The 21,887-nt window shown below is 34.2% G+C and overlaps 6 protein-coding genes across 11 annotated transcripts in view; 2 read left to right on the top strand and 4 right to left on the bottom strand.

Moving 5' to 3' along the window:
• The window catches only part of LOC105430064 (atrial natriuretic peptide receptor 1), a 65,968-nt gene that overhangs the window by 31,914 nt on the left and 12,167 nt on the right, over window positions 1-21,887 (top strand). The gene's annotated exons all lie outside the window — the stretch shown is intronic.
• Ho (heme oxygenase) lies at window positions 7,456-9,038 on the top strand. The gene is made up of 3 exons (XM_011643409.3): window positions 7,456-7,840; window positions 8,204-8,402; window positions 8,554-9,038. Exons 1-3 carry the CDS (start codon window positions 7,549-7,551, stop codon window positions 9,011-9,013), a joined length of 951 nt encoding a protein of 316 aa, XP_011641711.2. The 5' UTR covers window positions 7,456-7,548; the 3' UTR covers window positions 9,014-9,038.
• On the bottom strand, window positions 8,441-12,212 carry DCP2 (decapping mRNA 2). Its single transcript, XM_011643407.3, has 7 exons — window positions 12,187-12,212; window positions 12,004-12,106; window positions 11,670-11,754; window positions 10,904-11,551; window positions 10,657-10,819; window positions 10,304-10,580; window positions 8,441-10,097 (listed from the first exon to the last, which is right to left on the bottom strand). The coding sequence occupies exons 3-7, from the start codon at window positions 11,711-11,713 to the stop codon at window positions 9,853-9,855; spliced, it is 1,377 nt and encodes a 458-aa protein (XP_011641709.2). The 5' UTR covers window positions 11,714-11,754; window positions 12,004-12,106; window positions 12,187-12,212; the 3' UTR covers window positions 8,441-9,852.
• Window positions 12,816-13,988, bottom strand: Pmvk (Phosphomevalonate kinase). The gene is made up of 4 exons (XM_011643408.3): window positions 13,832-13,988; window positions 13,365-13,570; window positions 13,075-13,224; window positions 12,816-12,990 (listed from the first exon to the last, which is right to left on the bottom strand). The coding sequence occupies exons 1-4, from the start codon at window positions 13,966-13,968 to the stop codon at window positions 12,866-12,868; spliced, it is 618 nt and encodes a 205-aa protein (XP_011641710.1). The 5' UTR covers window positions 13,969-13,988; the 3' UTR covers window positions 12,816-12,865.
• On the bottom strand, window positions 14,158-15,305 carry RpL29 (ribosomal protein L29). Of its 2 annotated transcripts, none has more exons than XM_011643403.2 (4): window positions 15,161-15,305; window positions 14,853-14,911; window positions 14,599-14,663; window positions 14,158-14,343 (listed from the first exon to the last, which is right to left on the bottom strand). In XM_011643403.2, exons 2-4 carry the CDS (start codon window positions 14,887-14,889, stop codon window positions 14,221-14,223), a joined length of 225 nt encoding a protein of 74 aa, XP_011641705.2. In that variant the 5' UTR covers window positions 14,890-14,911; window positions 15,161-15,305; the 3' UTR covers window positions 14,158-14,220. The 2 variants fall into 2 exon arrangements, with proteins under 2 accessions (XP_011641705.2, XP_011641706.2); XM_011643404.2 differs by having other exon boundaries at window positions 15,146-15,234.
• Window positions 15,473-20,150, bottom strand: LOC105430067 (calcium-independent phospholipase A2-gamma). Of its 4 annotated transcripts, none has more exons than XM_011643400.3 (9): window positions 19,803-20,149; window positions 18,197-18,605; window positions 17,765-18,125; window positions 17,477-17,689; window positions 17,320-17,343; window positions 17,001-17,209; window positions 16,690-16,888; window positions 16,407-16,607; window positions 15,473-16,326 (listed from the first exon to the last, which is right to left on the bottom strand). In XM_011643400.3, the coding sequence occupies exons 1-9, from the start codon at window positions 19,847-19,849 to the stop codon at window positions 16,073-16,075; spliced, it is 1,917 nt and encodes a 638-aa protein (XP_011641702.2). In that variant the 5' UTR covers window positions 19,850-20,149; the 3' UTR covers window positions 15,473-16,072. The 4 variants fall into 4 exon arrangements, with proteins under 4 accessions (XP_011641702.2, XP_088938571.1, XP_011641704.2 ...); XM_089082445.1 differs by lacking the exon at window positions 19,803-20,149 and adding an exon at window positions 19,171-19,301; XM_011643402.3 differs by lacking the exon at window positions 19,803-20,149 and adding an exon at window positions 18,843-19,085.

The following is a 21,887-nucleotide window of genomic DNA, read 5'->3' as shown; positions in this document are numbered from 1 at the left end:
TAGTGACGTCGACTGGGTAACTTCAGTCAAGTGTGACCTTGTATAGTGCGCCGCTCAGAATGGTCCCGCGAACCATCGGAAGCGTTCGCTATTCTTATGCCATTTCGCGAATCGCATCTTACATCGAATAAAGTTGTAAAGTTATGCGACGACCTTATCGAAGCCGACACTCGCGACGACTGCAATTTGCCAAATGCGCTCGCAAATAAAAAGGGAGGGTGTTCGTCATGGCGGGGTCCGATCACGAATCAGTTGTGAAAACTCGTAATTATTTTGCGAAAAAATACCACCTCAGTCAGGAATCGAACCTGGATCTCTTGTACCGGGCAGGCATCTTATCCTTTCGACTGAGGCATGTGATGATATTTACCGCAAATAACGTGTTAGAATAACACATCACCATACAATGATACACATATATACATATATACATGTATATTCTCTCGATCCCACGACCGGTACTCCAGAGAAATGATGGTCCTAGTCTCTCGATTGATATAGATATTTTGTGATATATTCCGGTATTAATTACACGTATGTAATATACAAATAGGTTTCGTAAAAAAGTAAAAATAATTTCTTAATAAAAATATAATATCATATAAATATATTTGTATAATAATCTCGATTGACGTAAAAGAGCCCTCGTGGTAGCGCTTTATCACTTGTTATATCATCATGCCTGAGCGCGCGAAGTGTTAGCTCTACGATTAGAGCGACTTTAATCGTTATTAATTTAAAAACTATTATAGCCTCGGTATTTTCGTATTAGAATTTTTGTCTTATTTTTAAATCAGGAATATGTCATAAAAATTTCGGTCGCAGGTGTGGGACACCTTGTATATAAATAAATATATATATATATATGTACAGGGTGTCCTAAAAAATAGCCAAGCGGTTATATGCAGGTAGAGCAGACTAAACTAAGTCGAAAAGTCCTGTACTATTTCACAATTTTTGCAATAGATAGGGGATAGATGGGAAAAACTATGTGGGAACTAGATGGGAAAAACTATGTGGGAAAAACTATGTGGGGACTAGATGGGAAAAACTATGTGGGAACTACATGGGATAAACTATGTGGGCGTTAGATGGGAAAAACTATACGGGAACTACGTGGGAAAAACTATGTGGGAAGAAGACGGGAAAAACTATGTGGTCGTTAGATGGAAAAAGCTATGTGGGAACTAGATGGAAAAAACTATGTGGGAAGAAGATGGGAAAAACTATGTGGGAAGAAGATGGGAAAAACTATGTGGGAACTACATGGGAAAAACTATGTGGGAACTAGATGGGAAAAACTATGTGGCAAGAAGACGGGAAAAACTATGTGGTCGTTAGATGGAAAAAGCTATGTGGGAACTAGATGGAAAAAACTATGTGGGAAGAAGATGGGAAAAACTATGTGGGAAGAAGATGGGAAAAACTATGTGGGAACTACATGGGAAAAACTATGTGGGAACTAGATGGGAAAAACTATACGGGAACTACGTGGGAAAGACTATGTGGGAAGACGACGGGAAAAATTAGATGGGGACTTTATGGGACAAACTAGATGGGAGCAATATGGGAAAAACTATGTGGGAACTAGATGGGAAAAACGAGATAAGGGATAGATTGGAAAAATTATGTGGGAACTATATAGAAAAAAATATGTGGGAACTATGGAAAAAACTATGTAGTGGGAAAAATTAGGTGAATGGTAGATGAGAAAAACTAGGTGGAACCTAGATGGGAAAAACTAGATGGGACGTAGATGGGAGAAACTAGATGCGGGCTAAATGGGAAAAACTAGCTAGTTACTAGATGGGAGAAGTCAGGTGAAGGCTAGCTGGGAAAAAGCTAGTGACTGGCTGGTAAAAACTATTTAGTGGCTTTGCTTCGCATAAATCTAAGCAGTGGTATAATCCCCCCGACCCTTTTTGGGTAGAGTTTACAATTGGCGTGCAAGTTAATTCAGAAACTATTCATCCGATTGAGTTTTGCCTGTGCACACATTTCGTTAAATACTTTCCTGATAAATTCAGCCTCTATTTGCATTTGTATTGTTTATATTTATAATCTTCACTGCATAGTCAACATAAAAACAACAAAAATAAATATTTTCGTTTTCTTTGTTTTGCCATTTTTACATTTTTGCATTAATCGTTTTAAAAATAGGTTCAATTAATGAGATACACTTCACAAAGAATAATCCGCTTGGTTTCTTTGTTTTACATGAAAGCAGCGTTACTTTGCACGCCAACTGCTTATCAGTAGTGTTTGAAATTGACGTGTAAGGTAATTCAAACGCTATTCATCCAGTTGTACTCACTCTGTGCACACATTTAGATAAATATTTTTCTCCTAAATTGAACGAATCTCTATTTGTATCAATTGTATCAATATAAATAATATTTTTTGCCTAACAAACATGTGAAAATCGACATTTTCGTTTTCTATATGACACCATTTTTACAGTTTTGCACTATTCTTTTTAAAAATAGATTCAATTCATAATGTAAGCCTCACGAAAAGATAATCCATTTGGTTTTTTCATTTCATATAAATACACGCAACACTACACTGCACACTTTTGGGTAAAGTTTAATATTGGCATGCAAGATAACTGAAAAAGTATTCATCCAATAAAGTTCTCGCTGTGCAAACATTTAAATAAAAGACAGTCGTCGCTCACATCCCCCGAGCATTTATCTTACAAGACAAAACGACGTCTTTGGATGCTATATCCTTTTTGCAATACAACATTCAAATTCAACATTTACATGTGAAATATATAAAAATATGAAATGTGCGAGAACGTTGTTCGACATATTATATGGGACAGCAAATTGATCCATTTTATTTTTCATATGCAGTGTAAATAATAATATTTAACAAATGTAATCTGTTGCATACTAATGTAATATATATATATATATATATATATAAAAGCGAAATATTACATATCTGTAATTCGACAATTAGTTTCTTATAACTATAAAATAAGAGCACTGTTCCTATTTTGTTATGCGCATATACACATGTTGTATACAATATAACGTTTGGTAAAGTATATTTATTATAGTAATTTTGTAAACTAGGATTTTCTCTACTATTCGAATAATTGTTTTTTACATCATATCTCTTTGAACATTTCGTTAAATCTACCAAAATTACAAGCTTTTCCCTGAAAAATTTTATATATCGAAGCAGGAGAACAGAAACTCACTACAGTCGTGTGACATCGATCCAAATAATTTCGCGGTTGCGACCTCCGTTAAAAAAAGGGAGGAAATTCTATAATTATAAATAAAATATTGCCCAAGTTTATATTTCTCGCGATTATATCGCGAATCAATTGCAATTTAATAAACTCTAAAAAAATAGACAAAGGCGTTAAATAGAGACGTTAACGCGTTAATTTATATTCGCGTTGATTAACGTGCTGCGCTGAATCAAATTATAAATATCCGGGCGTTTAATTCTGGATATATCTAAAACTGACTATTGATATGACCGATGTTTATACATATACATATGGTTACAAATAATAATCGGTCACAAACGATCTGACGGCAACAAAGGCCGCGACTTTTTGCCATATCGTGAAGGTTAACACTGGCCTGGAGCTGTTGCTCAGCTCAAATTGATAGCTGTTTCCCTGGGCCGCGTCTAGACTCGACGTCTCTCTTTCTCTGTCTCTACGATACGTAGCGGCTGTAATAAAAGTAATGCGGTGTTAATAACGGTCTCGGTAAAAAGCCGATTGACAATCAAGTGACAATACATTTCGTCGGCGATCAGGCTGGCATATCATCGACGGAGCTCCATCGGCTACGAGGCACCACGGCAAGTCGGCACCACAGCAGTCGGCACCACTTCGAAGATACGAGGTAACAGGATAGCATAAAACGAGGTTCCCTCCCGCTTCGGCCTCCCGCCGACTCCCACTTTCGAGAGAGTGAAGGGATATATCTCCCTCTCCCGCCCTGCCCTTCCCTCTCTTTCTCTCTCTCCTGTCGGGGAATATAATTTATCGCACGTCATGAACGCAACAAGAACTCGGTAAGACCGGCAACTCCGGCGGGCGCACGAAATGCTTCGTAAGAAAAGTAATCATGATAATAAATTGAGGACGAGATAATAATAAAGACTGTAAGAGAGAAATTCAGCCTCTCAAGACGAGGGAGACGTCAGCAGAATCTTAATTTCAAGCTTAATTACTCGTAGCTTGTTGAAGCTCGAAGACTTCATAAAAACGATATGATCTCACTTGACATTCTCGCTGAGAGAAGTGATTTCTAGTTTTATAAGAACGACGTCGCGTTCTGTACTTCATTCGGTTTCCGAATTATTATTCGAATCCCTCCGTTTCGATGTTATCAAGGTATACGAGGTTTAAGTTGATGAATAATGTATCTTAGCATTTGTGGATTAGTCTCGTGACGTTTCGGATTCTCGAAAGGGCGTAACGTAGGAGTGTCCAGAAAGGTCGGAATACCAGAGAATGCGGCCGAACCGCAATGGATTCCGGCGTTACCTCGTTACTTAAGAAGGAAGCGGCCGCCGCGAAACCGCGTACCGGTCTGGGTGGAGTTTCTCGCGGCATTGTACCGCCTTTGACAAATACTTGGAAACAGGGTAGCAGGAGCAGAACCGGGGAAAAAGAGAGGGCAAATCGCATTATTAGGAAATCGGGACTCGCGCAGTGACGGATTACGGAGACTCGGCGAGCTTCGATAAACATATCAACACAATCTAAATTGCATACGACTCGCTAAAGTTTCATCTGACTTTCATTCACAAATTTTATAATTTCTATCTTTTAAGTTATATTAAATCTAAACAGTTAATCTATCTCTCAATATATAGAATAATTTATTTGGGATAATTAAAACTTATAATTTTTAGAATCGAAAGTAAGTTTTTGATTGATCTTTTTGGAACTCAGGTATTTTATGTATTTCGATAGAAACTGAATATGCTTGAAAAATTACACTCTCATTTCGTTTTTTTATGTATGTAATCATGTATGTAATCATATTTGATCGCATGACTTTCAAACATGCAACATTAGAACAATAATTAAGTATGTTACGAAAATTGTTTGAAATTTCCTTAATTTTATTTTGACAAGAAAATCTCAAGCAAAAGTGTCTGAGCTAATCGACAAAATTATTTTTCTTGAAATTGTAATTAAATTGTATAATATACCTTTATATATATATATATATATATATTACAAAGTTCTACATAACATAGAAACACAAAAATATTCTTGAAAAAGTTAAGTATCAAATTATTTAAAAATATTACTTTGATATATAAAGTTTAGAGCGTAAGTTATAAATAAATTAAAAATTATTATCTTTTATTTAAATAATCAAACTTGATTCTAATATTTCGTCGTATGCGTCTGTAACAATGAGCGGCATTGTTTGTCAGGGATACGAGGCGCGTCGAGCCGCCACTGTGGAGGCAGTGGAAAGAGAAGGAGTATCGCACGGCCCTCCGGCTTCCTTCCCGCCGAGGAACGCTCATCGAGCGTGGCCGCCATGTGCCCGGTCTGATCCCGCTCGAGTATGTTTCCCTGCGAACGCAAGACTCGAGTGTGACCCGGCCTGGGGACATGGGCACGTCCTCGGCGAAGGTCAACGGACTCCTCCGTTGCTCCACTATGCCGTCCGCGGGGCATATGCGTGGGCGTGAGCACGTGTGTACGTACGTTCATACGTACGTGCGTGTGAGCGTGTCCGCGTCGCTCTCACGAGTACATCCGATATCGACACGACCCACGTCATTGCGGACGAACGCGCGGCGTTCGAGGGGGATGCCGACCAACGCGCGAGTCATGCTACCCTGCTATGTTGCGCGGCAGCTCGACATCTTGCGGTCCGCGCGGATTCCTTGCCGTGCGACGACGAGGCGATCGCGACACCGCGGAATGCACGCGCGCGGCCCTCCTTCCGAGAGCGCGAGACACGCCGCAAATGCCGGCAAATGCCGACGAGATGATGTCGCGTCTGAGAAATGATACGTTCTTCATTCGATGGGGCAATTTACTATATCCATTAACAAAACACACCCTTCTCATATCCTCCATATATAAAATGAAATCAATTGCGCTGACTTAGACCTTTGAGCGTAGAAAGAATAAAAGTTCGCAGGAAGATTTAAAGCTTATGGCTAAAGAAAATCTTATCGTGTGCACGATTGATCGGCGTGATGATCGGTGACTTGAGATCTAATTTGTCTTGATATAAAATGTATTAAAAATCCAGGAGTAAGTTCCCTGAAATATAAAATTAACGGTTGCTAAAAAGCGAAATAGCGAGAATTGGAAATTGGAAAGATGAGGATTGAAAGATAATTGAATATTTTTCTTATGTAAAAATTTATATATTATATAATTATATTATTGATTTGATAAATTTATTTTCTAAAATTACATAAATCATAAAATATATACATAATAAAGCCAATCAAAACATATTTTTTTAGGATTTTCTGCAATTAAATATTTTGCTTAATTGCCTTTTCTGTCCTTTAAATATATAAAAAGTGTGCTGTCCTTTAAATATATAAAAATGTAAGCTATTTCTTGCAAAAATGATTATTTTTCAAGGCATTAATAAATAATCTTTTCTCTCCCATTTTAATTATTTTCTTTCTTAATGTACATATCATAATAATTTAAAAAACTCTGCAATTAATTGGAATATTTATAAAATTGTGAAATTATAAATCCCTCGATATTTTCAGCGATATTTACAATTAAATGTTGACTGGTTTTGTTTCTTGTGTATGTATGTGAGTAAGTTCAATTTCTCGTTCAAGTATTAACTTTACGTGACTTTTAAAATAATGTTATTTTACGAAAACTATAACTAAAAAAATAAATAATAAAAAATTTATTTATCTCCATAATCCCATATAGACTCTAAGTTTTATACCAAATTCGTTTTATATGCAAATCTGTTATTTTATAAATATAATTTATAAATATTACATAAATCTTCATATTTTTTTATTAGCTCTTTGATTTTTTTCAATATTTAAAGTGATTTTTGAACTTTGTTCTTTCGGTATCTAATTATTTAATATTAAATTTTAATATTAAATCTTTTGGTCTAAAATAAAAATACTATTTTCTATAGACTTTTTCAGTTTCTATTTCAATAAATAGTCAGTATTTCTATTTAAATTTTCCTCCGAATATCCAAACGATTGCATCTTTGACTTAATTGATAAATTAGCATATGTTAACTTTTTTCGAACTTGAAACTTAATTATTTCTATTTAAAACCATCCGAATGTACAAATTTTTAATTCTCTTCCGCATTGTTCGAGTTTTAATAACCAAGATAATAAACCCCATAAAATAAGAAGTAATGAAAATTGATAAGATTATAAATGAATTGTGTGTCTGGTACTAAAATTTACAGCTGCGAAGCTAATTAGTTTGATGTCCGTGAGGCTCAAATGAGGCCACGGTTTCGCGCCTCGATGGACAAAATCGACATCTCGCGGCGGCGGCAGCTTTGAGGCGGACACGTGACCGCGCCAATGCGCAGGGGCGGCCGAGGATGGATGTCGACGTTGCGAGCGCAGTGTTTTCACGGCGATAATTTTCACGTGACAGCTCGTGGAAGTGCGCGGGAAACCTGGCGTTATGACGGTGTGAGACCCGCAGCATCACGCACGTTTCGACGCAGGCACCACTCGCGACGCACCGCATTCGCGCGCCCCGCCAAAATGCCGGATAGGGAGGAGGAGAACTTTTGCAAGAAAATGACAAAAGCTACCAGGGGAATACACGCAATCAGCGATGCCCTGGTGAACGCGAAATTGGCATTCGGTAAGGATCGCGAGGATCTCCCAAGATATCGTGAATACGCTTTTGTATTTTGTAAAGATGAAAGTTTTCATGCGATACAACTAAAGTATAAACATTCATTTTGCTTTCTATCTCTTGCACTTTTAGATACTTAGATATTAGCTCTCACAGTAATCATTCTTTGTCACTTCTCTATTGTTTGGCAAACATTTTAATAGCATATAACTAAATCTGATGATTCAACGTTAAATTGGAAATGCTATATAGGATATCTTGTTGATGCAACTGTCGCTACAAAGAATCTGGTTCAAGTTGCATGATTGCTGCATTGTAATGACTATAATACCCAGCTTTGTATCGTATAGTCTTATGCGCCACAACTAGGGTTTCTTGACGATTCCATATGGGCTGATGGGCTTCTGGTTTTCTACGAGATCTTTCGCTACCTGGAGGGTGCAATGATTAGATTAAGGAACACTAAAATTGGATTGCTTCCACTCAGCGAGCTTCAACGTACAGAAGCTTTCGAGCGTGATCTTGATCACTATTTGGGGAAAGGATGGAGAAAGAATTATAGTCCTAGGTACATGCATTGCATACAATAGTGTACACATATAATAGTATTGTAAAAATAAAATCACTTTATGTTTCTCTGACAATAGTAACTTAGTAATAATAAAATTATTACCGAAAAGAAATCTTAATCTTAATCTTAAATGTTTTACAAACTTCAGAGACAGCGTCACTAAATATCTGATGCGTTTGAGAGAAGTGGAAGATACGGATCCCACTCTATTAATGGCATACATTTATCATCTTTACATGGGCCTCCTCAGCGGCGGAATTATTCTACGCAAAAAACGGCAGATCGTGCAAAAGATCTCGCCTTTCAAGACGCCGCCATCGAGCGACGGCAGTAACGTCACGGACTTTGGACAAAACAGTATATTCCAATTGAAACGCGACTTACGCGAATCGATGAACAGAATCGCGGAAACATTGGACGAAGACACAAAAAATAAACTTATCGAAGAAAGTAAAATAGTCTTTGAATTGAATAACGAAATTATCAGAAGTGTGAAAACGGGCAGTCATGTTTGTGAGAAAATATTCTATTTTATCGGTCCAGTTCTATTGGTCATTTTTGTCTTAATAATTGTTCTTAATATCCTCTACAAATATATTATATGTTAATAAACATTAATTTAATCAACGTTAATCTAACGTCAATTTACTTAAAAAGAAAAAAAAAATATATATATATACATATACACACACACACACACACACATATATATATATATATATATATATATATATATATATATATATATATACACATACAATAGACCTTCGCTCAGCCAAAAAATGCTGATATCAAAATCGAAATATGTATATCAAGTGATTTATCCGCTATAATCTCCTTTCAATAATTATAAATATAAATAATTACTATTATTTGTACAACGTGACTTAAAAATAACTTCTTACAATCTATATCGAAAATATTGGATTACCAAGATTTGGTAAGTTCAACAAATTGAAGTTAACTATCATGTTTCAATTTGTAAAAAAAACTTGAAATACTTAAAATTTCGTTTACAATTTGACATGACTTCTCCCGAAAAAAGCAACTTGATATTTTCCTCCAAGTAGATTTTCCTCTAAATATAATCAGATTCTTTTGATAATAGCAAATTCAAAGTAGTGAATTTGCATTTCAAGTTTATCGTCATGTTACATGATAGAATTGTATCAGGAGACATATATAAACTAATAAAGATACTCTGAAAGTTTCGAGATCATTAAAATAAATTCAAATATATCAAGTTTATCAATATTATCTAATAATGATTTCATCAATATTAGATAATATATTCAATTGAATAGATATAGCTACACGTTTTAAAAACGTGTAGGACCAACAAAAATAAATGATAAGTCAAATGATAGGTAAACTAATAATTCTCAAATCTAAATTAATATCTATATCTCTCCTATTTTGTAACTTTTTCTGAGATATTATATGTACGCTATTTTAAAGCTTGTAATATCGCCTGGATATCAAAACTAAAATTATCCCAACTCTTTGCACGAAATTCATAGGTAGAGTAATTTGGTTTATCCATGTAATTTTTCGTTAAATGTGGACTATCGTGTTCGAGACTTACAAAGGGGGGCGGTGGAATGGTTTTAAAATCTTTTTGCAATTTGCGTGCGGCTTCCCCGAACAACAATGATTTGATATTTCCTTCCGGCAAACTCTTCTTACGAAAATCTGAAAGAAAAAATATATGATATATGAATATATGATATATTAACATAATATTAATTATTAAAATATAATATTAAAATCATACAATATCTAATTTAGATAATTGGTTGAATGTATTATTATTATATATCATTTGTAAGATATTTTCTAAGCGAGATCTCTTGAATTAAGTAGAAGTAAAATTTAGATTGTAAGCAAACGTAGCGTACTTTCTGCTTCCTTTTTCAAAGGTAACGCCTCGTAACTAAAATCATTATATTTGATCGATTGAATTGCGGGATCAATTAAAAAAGAGCATGGCTGTTGAGCAGGGCTGTCTATCAAATGTTTTGCAAGAGATGATTGATCTTCTTCTTGGTCTCCAAATAGATTTCGTTTAAATGCTGTTTTCAGAACAGTATCCTTTTTATTGTCATTTGCACCACGACGACTGCGGGCCGGAGACGTATTTGATTGACGGCCAATTTTGAAGTCGGGGACTTCGGTCTATAAATCATACATGAGAATGCATGTAAAAATTAATATTAAAATATGAAAAAAAGATATAGGATATGACATTTACTTGTGGTGGACAAGTAGAAAAGTGATGAAAGAGTGATTGCTGTTGCCGTTTGCTCTTCGAAACCGTCTCGACGTCCCCCAACGATTTGTGTCTCTGTCTTCTTATAGTTGCGATGGCGTTTCTCTCACGTTGCTGTTTCTCTTGAATCCACCGCTTCATTCGCCTGGATGAAAGAGCGATATTAATACACATGTAATAAACAATTTTTTATTAAATATATGGATTTTTTAGAAAGTCAGATAATTACTTGACAAATGGCACTACCATGAAAAACGCATTTGGCCCGACGCCGATTTTCAACTTAGGAGTCATATCTTTTTTTGTATTAGGCAAATCCGCTACGGCGAACCATTCGACATTTTTTATTTCTTTACGTGTTTTCGGTTGAAATTTTGTATCTTTCTGCACGCCCGAAATGATATACAACCTTACTACTTGATCATTTATTACAGATTCGATGTATTCATTTTTATCTATTAAATTGGATATATCAAAGCCAGTCTCTTCCAAAACTTCTCGAATGGCACAATGAAAGGGTTCCTCATCCTCATTTACTTTTCCCTTGGGAAAACTCCAACTGTTCTTTGCCCAGTAGCTTTGCACTAAAAGCACTTTAGTCATATCTTCATTCAACACAATCGCCCCAAACGTCGGCACATTCTGTTTGTACTCTCTCCATTGCTCCAACACAGCATCAATATGCTGTACATGTGGTTTCAAAAAAGGTATGTGCTGAAATATGTGAGTGGCAAATTCCTTCATACCACACGATCTCAGTTTAGGATACTCTTCTGTGCAGTAGAAGTCAAGATAAAACCAATGCGCCAATTCGATTTGAAAACAGATTCGTACCAAATCTTTTCTCTCCTCTTCAGGCACATTGATGATGAATCGACTACAAGCAAAATTCATTATATAAATATAAAACTGATTCTGTTAAAAATGCAATTAATTCAATTTTTTATATTAAATATACTATCATTGTTATCATACAATATTTTAAAGAAAATAACCTGCTGAGATCATCCAGGATACCAGATGGAATTTTATGTTCCATTATTTCATTTGATGGTTTTAATTCAACTGGTCTTCCTTGACCTGACAATATGATGCGTATGAATAGCAGCAAGAAACATAAAAAATTAAAATATGAAGTTGGTCAAATCGCAAATATTATTTAAGCGGTAGACTTGTTTTTTATTATTGTACTGGATTTTCTTTCTCTTTAACCAAAGTTGAAATATATTTACTTCATTTTAAGTATAACGAATTGTACACTAGTTCAATTATAAAAAACAGGCCTAAAAATTTTAAAACAAAAATAAATAATAAAAACAAAATAATTACGTTAGTTTATCCTCAAAAGTCGTGGCACATTGAAATAAATCTCATCTGATTAAAAGCACTTTAAAGCAAACGACACGATGTACTCATTTTTCACGAAATCATCCTATAAAATCAATAAATATTACTTTATTAGAATTATTAATAGTTGAAATAACGTTAAAAATTAAGCTCTCCGAATCTAACCTGTCAGCGTCAGCATTGCAGAGGCCATATTGTTTTTCGATATAACACGATGAAATTCCACGTTCCTTTTCTCACTTTCTTTTGTTTTCATTCTACTCTGCATTATTCTATGTTTTCGGAGCGTTTATATTTTGCAGATGAGAAATATTTAAAATGTCTTGTCATGAAACGTCACATACATATACGCATACGTACATGCACACATAAATGCATGTATTATTGCAAGAATGCATTATGATAGTCAATCTGTTAAAATGGCTTTTGCAAATTTGCGAAATATAGCACAGACCAAGAGGTATTCTAAATACTCCAGAAGATATTCCTAAGATATCCCTTGGATAAAATGTGCTGTATGGAATGTGTTTGCTACAAATTTGAGCAACAAAATACTAGCGGAAATATAATAAGATAAGATTATGTTGACTGAACCAATAGAATTTGACGTTCTATCTATTTAAATAATGTATTCCTTTTAAATATTTATGAAGTGACAAACCACTCGATTTTTACAGTCAACTATCAGATTCTGTTAGTAAGCTTTATTCGCACTAAACAAATTTGTTACCAATTTGTACACCACAATTATTATCAATGTTTTTTTTGTTTTTCAAGAAAAAAGAACAAAGAAAAATTATGGAATGTTATTTATTGTGTATTCGATAAAATAAAAAAATTCTTGCTATCTAATTAGACTTAACAGTTGTTGTAATATAACTTCTATATCGTTGGTATCATCATTTTCCAGCATGATGTCCCAGTTAGTCACGTCGTCCAAGTCACATTCCGTTTCTGAATCGTCTATACCTGCAGTGATTAGATTGTGATTTACAGAATTTGAAGATTTCATGTTTTAAGATTCCTTAAAATTACATTACAATATATTATCACCTGGTGTATAGACCCAACCACGTTTCTGTCTGACTTCCTCAGGACAGACTATATGTACAGTCCTGCACGCATCCCCAAAGTTTTCAATGAACCATTTGATATCAGTTTTCCTTCTGACATCACTTATTATCCATATTGGCCTGTCCCACGCTGGAAAATACATTTATTTAAGGATGTTTAACAATTAATTTATCAATATTTAACAATTAATATATCAAGAGCGTTAATATATCATATGAATACTTTACACTAATTCTGGTTTTAATAAAGAGGTCTTCGATTCGCTGTACCGTTATACATGTCAATAGCAGCACGACAGAAGTAGCCATAGTCCTTCCTTCTCATGTCCTCGCCCCACTTAACCATTTCAAGTCGATACTTTTCCTTATATTCTCCATGTCCCAGTAATTGAACGATATCAAGGCCTAAAGATTTTGCCCAGTGCGTTTTTATAGGTCCTGACAAACGTATAATCGTGCTCCTTTGTGAACCAATTCTGAAAATCACCACAAATAATATAAAATTTTCTTCAATGACAAAAACATTACATATATTAACAATATCCTTTTTCTTAAAAGAAATATTAGACATATCCGAAATGAATGATAATATACTCTTCAATTGCAAATATGTGTTCAATATAGTTTGGTTTTACCTATATTAAAATTTTCTTATGTCAACTTATGCCACTTTTCTGCTGAGTAATGCTACTCCACATTATTTCATGTATGAATAATTATGGAATCTTAATACATACCTGCGATATAAAATATCAGTAATATGATCCTTTCCGGATTTCCTTTTGCCGCTAAATAATAAAATTCTTTCCGGTTTCTTCGAATTATCTATAATTTTCGTATCATCATGTGCCTCCAACATCTGTGCTGTAGCCATATTGACTGATTAATATGTAGCTGCACGAGCTGTGAAAGTGTCGTAAATCATAAATGCACAGAACAATAAATGATTGGAGCCGTCTCTAATTATTTCCTTTGTATTTTCCGTACAAAAAAATTTATATTTTGCATAAATTACTTATTGATTTAAATACAAAATTACGAAATTAGAGATGGGGGTGAAATTAATTTTTGACACTATATGTTTTTTCGATTTATTTTGACAAAATCATATTAATTTACACTGAGTCTATTTCTTATCCTGTCTAGCCGCACGAAGAGCTTTTCGCTGTTCTGTCCTCGCTTTTTGAGCCTTTGGTTTTAGGTTATGTTTCTTCGCAAAGCGTTGATTTCTCAAGAATTTCAGATCCATCTGAAAAAGGCATAAAGCAAAAGGTGAGAATTACAAGCAAAGACAAAAGATACATATATGATGATTCTATAAAGCATGAGTGAATAGAAATCTTTAAATTATTTTAAATATATGCTAGTTATTCACTAGAAACCGTTTAATCATATGTAATATTTTATGTGTTATTCTTTCTCTTTTACCTCGCTCAAGCATGTAAAAAATTTAAAATATGATTATGCTAATAAAACCGCGATAAAATATAATAATAAAACTTACGCCAAGTGTGCTCTCGTGTCTGTATCTCTTGGGCTTTTTGATACCATTTCGATGCGCTTTCCTATCTAAAAAGAAACAAAAATTAACAATTTAATAACGATAACTCAAACATTCAATTTGTAAAAGACAATAAATATCTCATTATATTTATAACGTCACTTCAGAAATACAAAAATTGATATAATTAAATAAAATATCAATACTGATGCATAACTCTCTAGATTTAACAATTATTTATTGCTAAGCATACTCACTTTGATTATGATTCGTGTGATTCTTGGACTTGGCCATCTTCTAGACTTCTGATTCTAATCTGTAACAATTTTATACATTATTTTATGTTGTATATTTCAAGATAATATACAAATCAGGTATTGAGGTTAGGTGACTTGTTAAAGGAAATGATTATCTCTCGAATCTTTCTCGCATGATACGCACGAGAAAGTATAGAAATTAATATTATAATCGATTTAGAAAAACTATAATTTTTTTAACATGTCCTGATTTTAACAGATTAGATAGATCTTTGAGTGAAAAATTATAAAACCTCAAAAAATCGTACACAAGCTTTCGGAAACGGAAGCGGGAAGAAATGTGGTCGCACGTCGCACATTCGATGAAAACGAACCATGTAGCGATGCTAGCGCCAATCCCTCATAATCTCCTTGTAATCTTTTTTAATAAAAATCTATCTGTCTATATACATAATAATATTTTAGAAAAATGTTATTTTTATCTTATATTTTTAGAATTATATATATATATATATATATATATATATATATATATATATCTAAAATGTCAGTATATTAAAAAATTTTTCTCAATAAGATCTTCGAGAAAATTGAATTCTTTTCTATTTGATTTGCATATATTTAGGTGATGTTTTTATTAAAGTTTTATTACATACACATATTTACACAGTAAAGAAAAATACATATAAAACATTCATACATTATTTTTAAATTATTGATATATGAGAAATACACTCTCTTATTATGTTAAAAATATACAATTTTACTCTTTTACTACAAGATAATACATATGACAACGAAATATAAAATTATACTGATAAATTTTAAATATGTTCATAAATTATAAATATATCACAGTCAAACGCTACGCTAACAATGATCCCACGTTAAGCTAAAATAAAGCTGTTCATTTATTAATATCACTATCTTACTATTATAACTAATGGCAAGCAAAAGAGTTTAACAAATTATGAAAAATATGCTATAAATAAAAAAATGTGACAAACTATTTTAAAAACATGCATCTACCTATTGCCTTCTTTTTTATTATTGTATTGTTCAAAAAAGCATTAACAAGAAAAAATTATTTGAAAAATTTCAAATTGTAGCCATAGCACATAAGAGGTAAAAAAGTTGTACTATAGATCCGTAAATATCCGTGTGATTTGCAAACGCAGTTGTGGAATGCACGTCAATATTTGAAGTATCGCTCTTTATATTTATAAGCCGAATAATTGTCTTTGCAGCGCAATCCAATCCGCAATTTTTTGCTGGATCTGCCGTTTCTCTAACAAGGCCGTAGCAGCTTTTTGAAATTTCTCTTCGTTTCGACGTATGTACATTCTTGCATCTTGTTCCATTAGATTGATCTTCTCAGGTCGGATTTCCACCATCGATAACATTTCCGTTAAATAAGGGTTAAATCTAAAGTAAATATGGTCAGGTAGCAGATCGTTGAGCATTGTATGCACAGCTGAAAATTACGACGAATTAATTATATTTTTCTTTGTGTCAGAATAGTTTTGCATTTATATTGTCTTTACTAATATTAACCTTCTGTATCGGTGGCGCTGTCCAAAATTTTGTAGAACTTCTCTTTCCAACTTGATATCGCTACCTCCGAAGATTCGTTTTCGTAGATATGATGTGGAATTCGACCTGTTCCGAATGATACGACACATTGAATTGGATTATTCGGCCACAGTTGTTTAGCTTCGTGTATCGCCACGGCGCACGGATTATTTACCAGAATACCTAAAATGGCATAATTGTTCTCAATAATGCTGTAAAAACTTTTATATATTTTTTATGCGTCGAAATGACACATGTAGCTTACCACCGTCCTGATGAAGATATTCGCCGTATTTAAATTCCTCAAAATAACTTGGTGCAGCAGCTGATGCTCTCACGGCTTCCCATAATTTACACTTATGAGATCCCATGTACTGGCTCTCCACTCTGTGCGGTAGTGTATAATTTCGAAACACATAAGCCATAACGCGTTCATGATTTACTACAGCGGATATTGCTGAAAACTAAAATTTCAGACTTGAATATGTCTTTTACATTTAAATTACCCACCATAGTTTATGAATTATACATCTTATTTCAAATTTTGCTTAACGATATATATTAAAATTCACGCACCTTTGGTGCATTTGGGTCGCGCGTGGTTTTGATAAGAATTTTGTCGCCTAAGTGCTCTGCTAACAGCTGTTCCCACAACGCAGTATCATAATATGCGTGACTCCAAACTAAACTGCTTGTGCCTTTTATAGCACTTTGCGTGAACACTCTAGTACTCAATTCCTTGTATAATGTCAAAACTTCGTCTAATGATTTTCTCTTGTGTCCTCCTGTAATAACAAACAAACGTTAAAATTCATGATAAACAAAAATTTTACGACGTTCCCTTGATGGAATAAACCGCATGCGGTACATGCCATGAATCAATTTGAAGGTTTACCTTCTAAAACATCCTTTGGCAATACTGCACACAGATGGCATAGATTAATTCAGATATACACAAATAAAAAATTAGTATAATATTATGTTATTTTCTAATAATTATTAAGAGTTTAACAAGTGATTTCTAGAATTTGAAAAGAAAATTAGAAAATTACCTAACACAGCAGCGAGAATAGCTCCTGTGCTCACCCCACATATATAGTCAAACATTTCATATGTCTTTTTCCCTGTCAACTCCTCCAATTTCTTCAACATCTCTATAACCAATACTCCACGAATGCCACCGCCGTCGATTGAAAGAATTCTGATACCCCGACCGGGCAAGGGATCAATGTAACCCATTACAGCTAGCGCTTCTCTGATAGATGCTGCATGAATTGAAATTGGTGTAAATGATATAGATAACAACCGTTATTAAAATTTTACATTTTCTTTTTATATACCTTTAATCTCTTCATCTTTTGTTTTTTGACGAGTTCGCAGCAAGACCTTAATCGCTCCTTCCTTGATCGCATAATGCCTTGCTTCTGGATACTGATCAACATGCAACAGCAAATCTTCTATTCGCCGCAGCTTCGAGGCATTCGATTCGGCCGATTCGATGCTGTTCAAAACGTGACGCGTACGAGAAATAATGCTGTGCTTCGGAATATTGTTGTGGATATTCACCTTCCACTTTGGTATAGCGACGCTTTGCGTAGTTTTCGGAGATAATTTGAAGAACAACGCGGAGAGAATTTGTGGCACAGTTAAGCTGTCTTTTGATTGTACTTTACTGTCAGGTGTATCTTCACGAATTTGTTGCTGAAAGAATTAACTTTTCATTAAATGCACTTGAATATCATCGTTATCTTATATAGTTTATAATCAATTACCTGCCGTGCTTTTGATTGCATAGTTGCAGAATCAGGATGAAGGAATGACCTTGCTTGTTCGGACATTAATGTTAGCTTCACATTTTCTACATTACTGTCTTTAGGCTTTGTATCTGAGTTCTTATTTGTATCAGTGATTTTGCTGGACTCCGATGATGACAATTTTCGTATCGTCTCAAGCTGTGAGTAGGTTATTTTTTGCAAACTATCCAGCCAATCCTTAGAAACACTGATCTGTTGATTCTTGTCATTGGTCTTGTTCAAATAATCTTTCAATTGCAATAGGAATTTCCACTGATTCTGCATGGACATGTTGACTTTCTTTAGATCATTTAGAGAGCGCAGAAATTTATCTGTGATACTTGTTACATTTCCACCATCTTTACCAGCTGCACTATCCGTAAGCTGTCTGCAAATAAAAAAATAAATGTTCTCAATATTTCAGCAAGTATAACGCCACTTTTATCGATTTTATCTTTCTACATTTATAAAATAGTATAAAAGTATAAGTATAAATAATAAAAAGTATAAAACAAAGTATAAGAAGTAAGTTAAACTACAAAATTAAAGTTAATCTATAGTGGTTAAAAATAGATATGAGTATCAGAATCCTTGAAAATAGAGAAACACTGAAATCAAAAGTAACCTCTTTGTTATTCGAGAATGTTCGGATAGTTCGCACGTTCTTCATCCCCTTCCATCTCGCGATCGCAATTATCACACAAGTATAGTTTTCACGAAACCGAGCTAATTCAAATTCTCAATGTTCACGAAAAAAAACAAAGGAAAAGGATTCAACAAAAGAAAAAGCCGTTACTATCGTAGATTCTAGAGCTGTCAAAGTCAGCTGGTCGCGCGAGATATCGAACATCGTCTGTCCTTCTCAGTTTAACTTGATCCAAAACTCACTTCACTCGCCTCAATCGCATCGCTTACATCCTCTCTGCTTACATATTCTTTTTTAAATTACTTACTGATTTAATTACGAATTATTATTGTCGATATTATCTCGGTAACGTCATTGAGACTTATTATTGACAGAATACGATAGTATAAATGACTCATACTGATAGTATTTAAACTGGCAATGTATTTCCGTGCGACGATTTTACCAAACGAATTACGCAATTACAGCTGTCGATGACGCACGCGACCAATAGCTTAAAACGTCTTCGGTCGTCTTCGATTAAACTTAATCGGCAATTAAATCAATTAAGGCAGAAATGTTTACAACAAAACTTGTTCTCACAGTAAAATTTGTAACTATTTAATTCGATATTATTTATTATATAAATAATTATGCCTACTCAAATATTTCTCTCATATGACAAGCAAGAAGATTAATAATTCTATTCACATTAACAAAATAGCACGAGAGTTATCCGATAAACAGATCAAATTATAATTGTTTTTTAAAAAATTTTTAATTTTATAACAACAGGAGTTTGGACAAAAAACCCAAGGTCTGTTTTACGCTTGGAGGTTCTCAAAGGTCTTCTTTTATTCACGTACTTAATCTGCATTTTCATTATAAATTTAAGCGCGCGCACACACACACACACACACCATACACCACACACACACACACACCGATGATGTCACTCACCTAGTTAGAAGAATGCTCTTTCGGCAATGTCTATTAAAAGACATCATGAAGATTCGCAGATCGCGTGATGTAAGTAACGTACTCTTCTTTCAAAAATATCAAAGTCAATATCAAACGTCACCAGGCACAAATGAATCCCTTCAACTTTTCTGAATGTCTCGATCGAGAAAGTCAAAATTGAAGTTAGATTATCCAATCGAACCGTCGATTGCGCGAGAAAGAAATCGACAGGTTCAACATTCAATCAAATCCCCAATTGACTTGGACTTCGTAATGTTAACAGAAGAAGAAAGAGAAAGAGATATGTATACAATCGTACTAGCCGTAGCGTCTCGAACCTTCGTTGATACTAAACACGGCTCAGCGTCGTCTCGATTCTTATATGGGTGCAATACGTGATGTCGGAGTAATGAGTTGGCTGGCTGGCTTTGTAAATAAAGTCGTACGACAGCGGCGGGCCAACCGGAGGTGGTCGCGCGATGCATCACGTTTACCACGACGTGGCCTTAGACAGAAGGGAGGGCGGAGGGCGAAGAGGAGGCAACAGGTTCTCGGTACCAAACCAAAGAAAAAACAGTCGAACTCTCGTTAGAATGTTTTCAATTGCGTTTGTTTATATCCGGCCTACCGTAATCGCTAGCCTCCTTGTAATCCTGCGGCACGCGCTCCTCTCACGCAAAATGAAATTAAACGTGTGTAAACATTGAGGCACGTGCATTCGCCGTCACGTGCGTTGCTACCGTTTCAGCTACTTAAAGTTATACCATTCATCCCCTTGGAATTCCATTAATAACTATTAAAGTGCGCCAAAGTGCGTTTGATACATTTCGTTTATTTACTTTTCTCATGTCACGAGCTAAAATAACTATTTCTAAAATTTTTTTGCAACTTTAATTTCTACTGACTTTTATTTTAATTAAAGTAATTATGTTTTACACAATTTATTTTTTATAAAAAAAGAAAATAACAAAAAAATAAAATAAAAGTGTTTGAATAAAAGAAATTAAATCTTCGATATTTCAAAATCTACTTTCAAAATTTTATAGAAGATGTAATTATTTCAATTTATATTAGGATATAATTACAAGAATAATTACACAATTACAATTCTATTTCACTTTTTTTATTTATTTAGCAATAAAGAATTGATCTACAAAAATCGATGCACTTATTGTGTGTCTTTTTAATATCTCTGAGATAATGCGTATAAGAAGATGTAAACATTGCGTTGTTAAATAGCTGCCAAAATTCTTGCGAGGAAGAGTTACATATTAAAATAACAATTGCGTGATCGGACGCTTCTAAGAAACAACAACAAATAAATATGTATAGTATAAAAGATACAAGATACAACAAATAAATATGTATAGTATAAAATGAAACGCAATTACACGCGATTATTTGTCTACGTGTTTGTTTGTCTAATATAAATCGTTCAGTCGCTGCGATAAATATGTCATTTTTCAAGCAAACAAATACCTCTCGGGAGATCATGATTCGGCTCGCACGTGGATCGGATGATGTATGACGTCACATGGTAAATTGAGAAGGCTCGCTACAAAGAAACCCGTCCGATTGGCTCGCACCCAGATGACCTTGCTGGCTGACTGGTCGAGTCGCGAAGGCTCGCCACATCGCGCCATTTTTCTTCGGCAGAAATTGGCTTGTTACCGTTATCCATAATCGCCGCATCATTCGCAGATTACGCATCTATTTTGATAAAAACGGAATCGGATTTCCAGGTTGAACACTTGCGTGTCATATCGAACGTGTCTGTCGAACAATCAATATCAGCATCCTCGATATTATTTCATCGCTTCAAAATGTTTCATTTCACAAATCACTTGGTTATAAAAAGATGATACGATTATTGTACGATAATTATATAATCATTTTGCTGTGCATATGTAACATTAAATTTTGATCAATCAAATAATTACAGAGAGTATGAAAAAAATGTATAGCTTCAAAAAATGAGAGACACCAGCAAAACACTACTGCTATAATTGTGTACATGTATACTTCTATAATAATATAATTATTTAAAAGATTATATCATGAAAAGTATATAATTTATATTATTAT

This window comes from Pogonomyrmex barbatus, unplaced genomic scaffold (assembly GCF_055798465.1).
Source record: "Pogonomyrmex barbatus isolate J1 unplaced genomic scaffold, ASM5579846v1 scaffold1, whole genome shotgun sequence".
Classification (NCBI taxonomy): Eukaryota; Metazoa; Arthropoda; class Insecta; order Hymenoptera; family Formicidae; genus Pogonomyrmex; species Pogonomyrmex barbatus.
The sequence above is the reverse complement of the archived record's forward strand: the minus strand, read 5'-3'. Positions and strand labels throughout refer to the sequence as shown.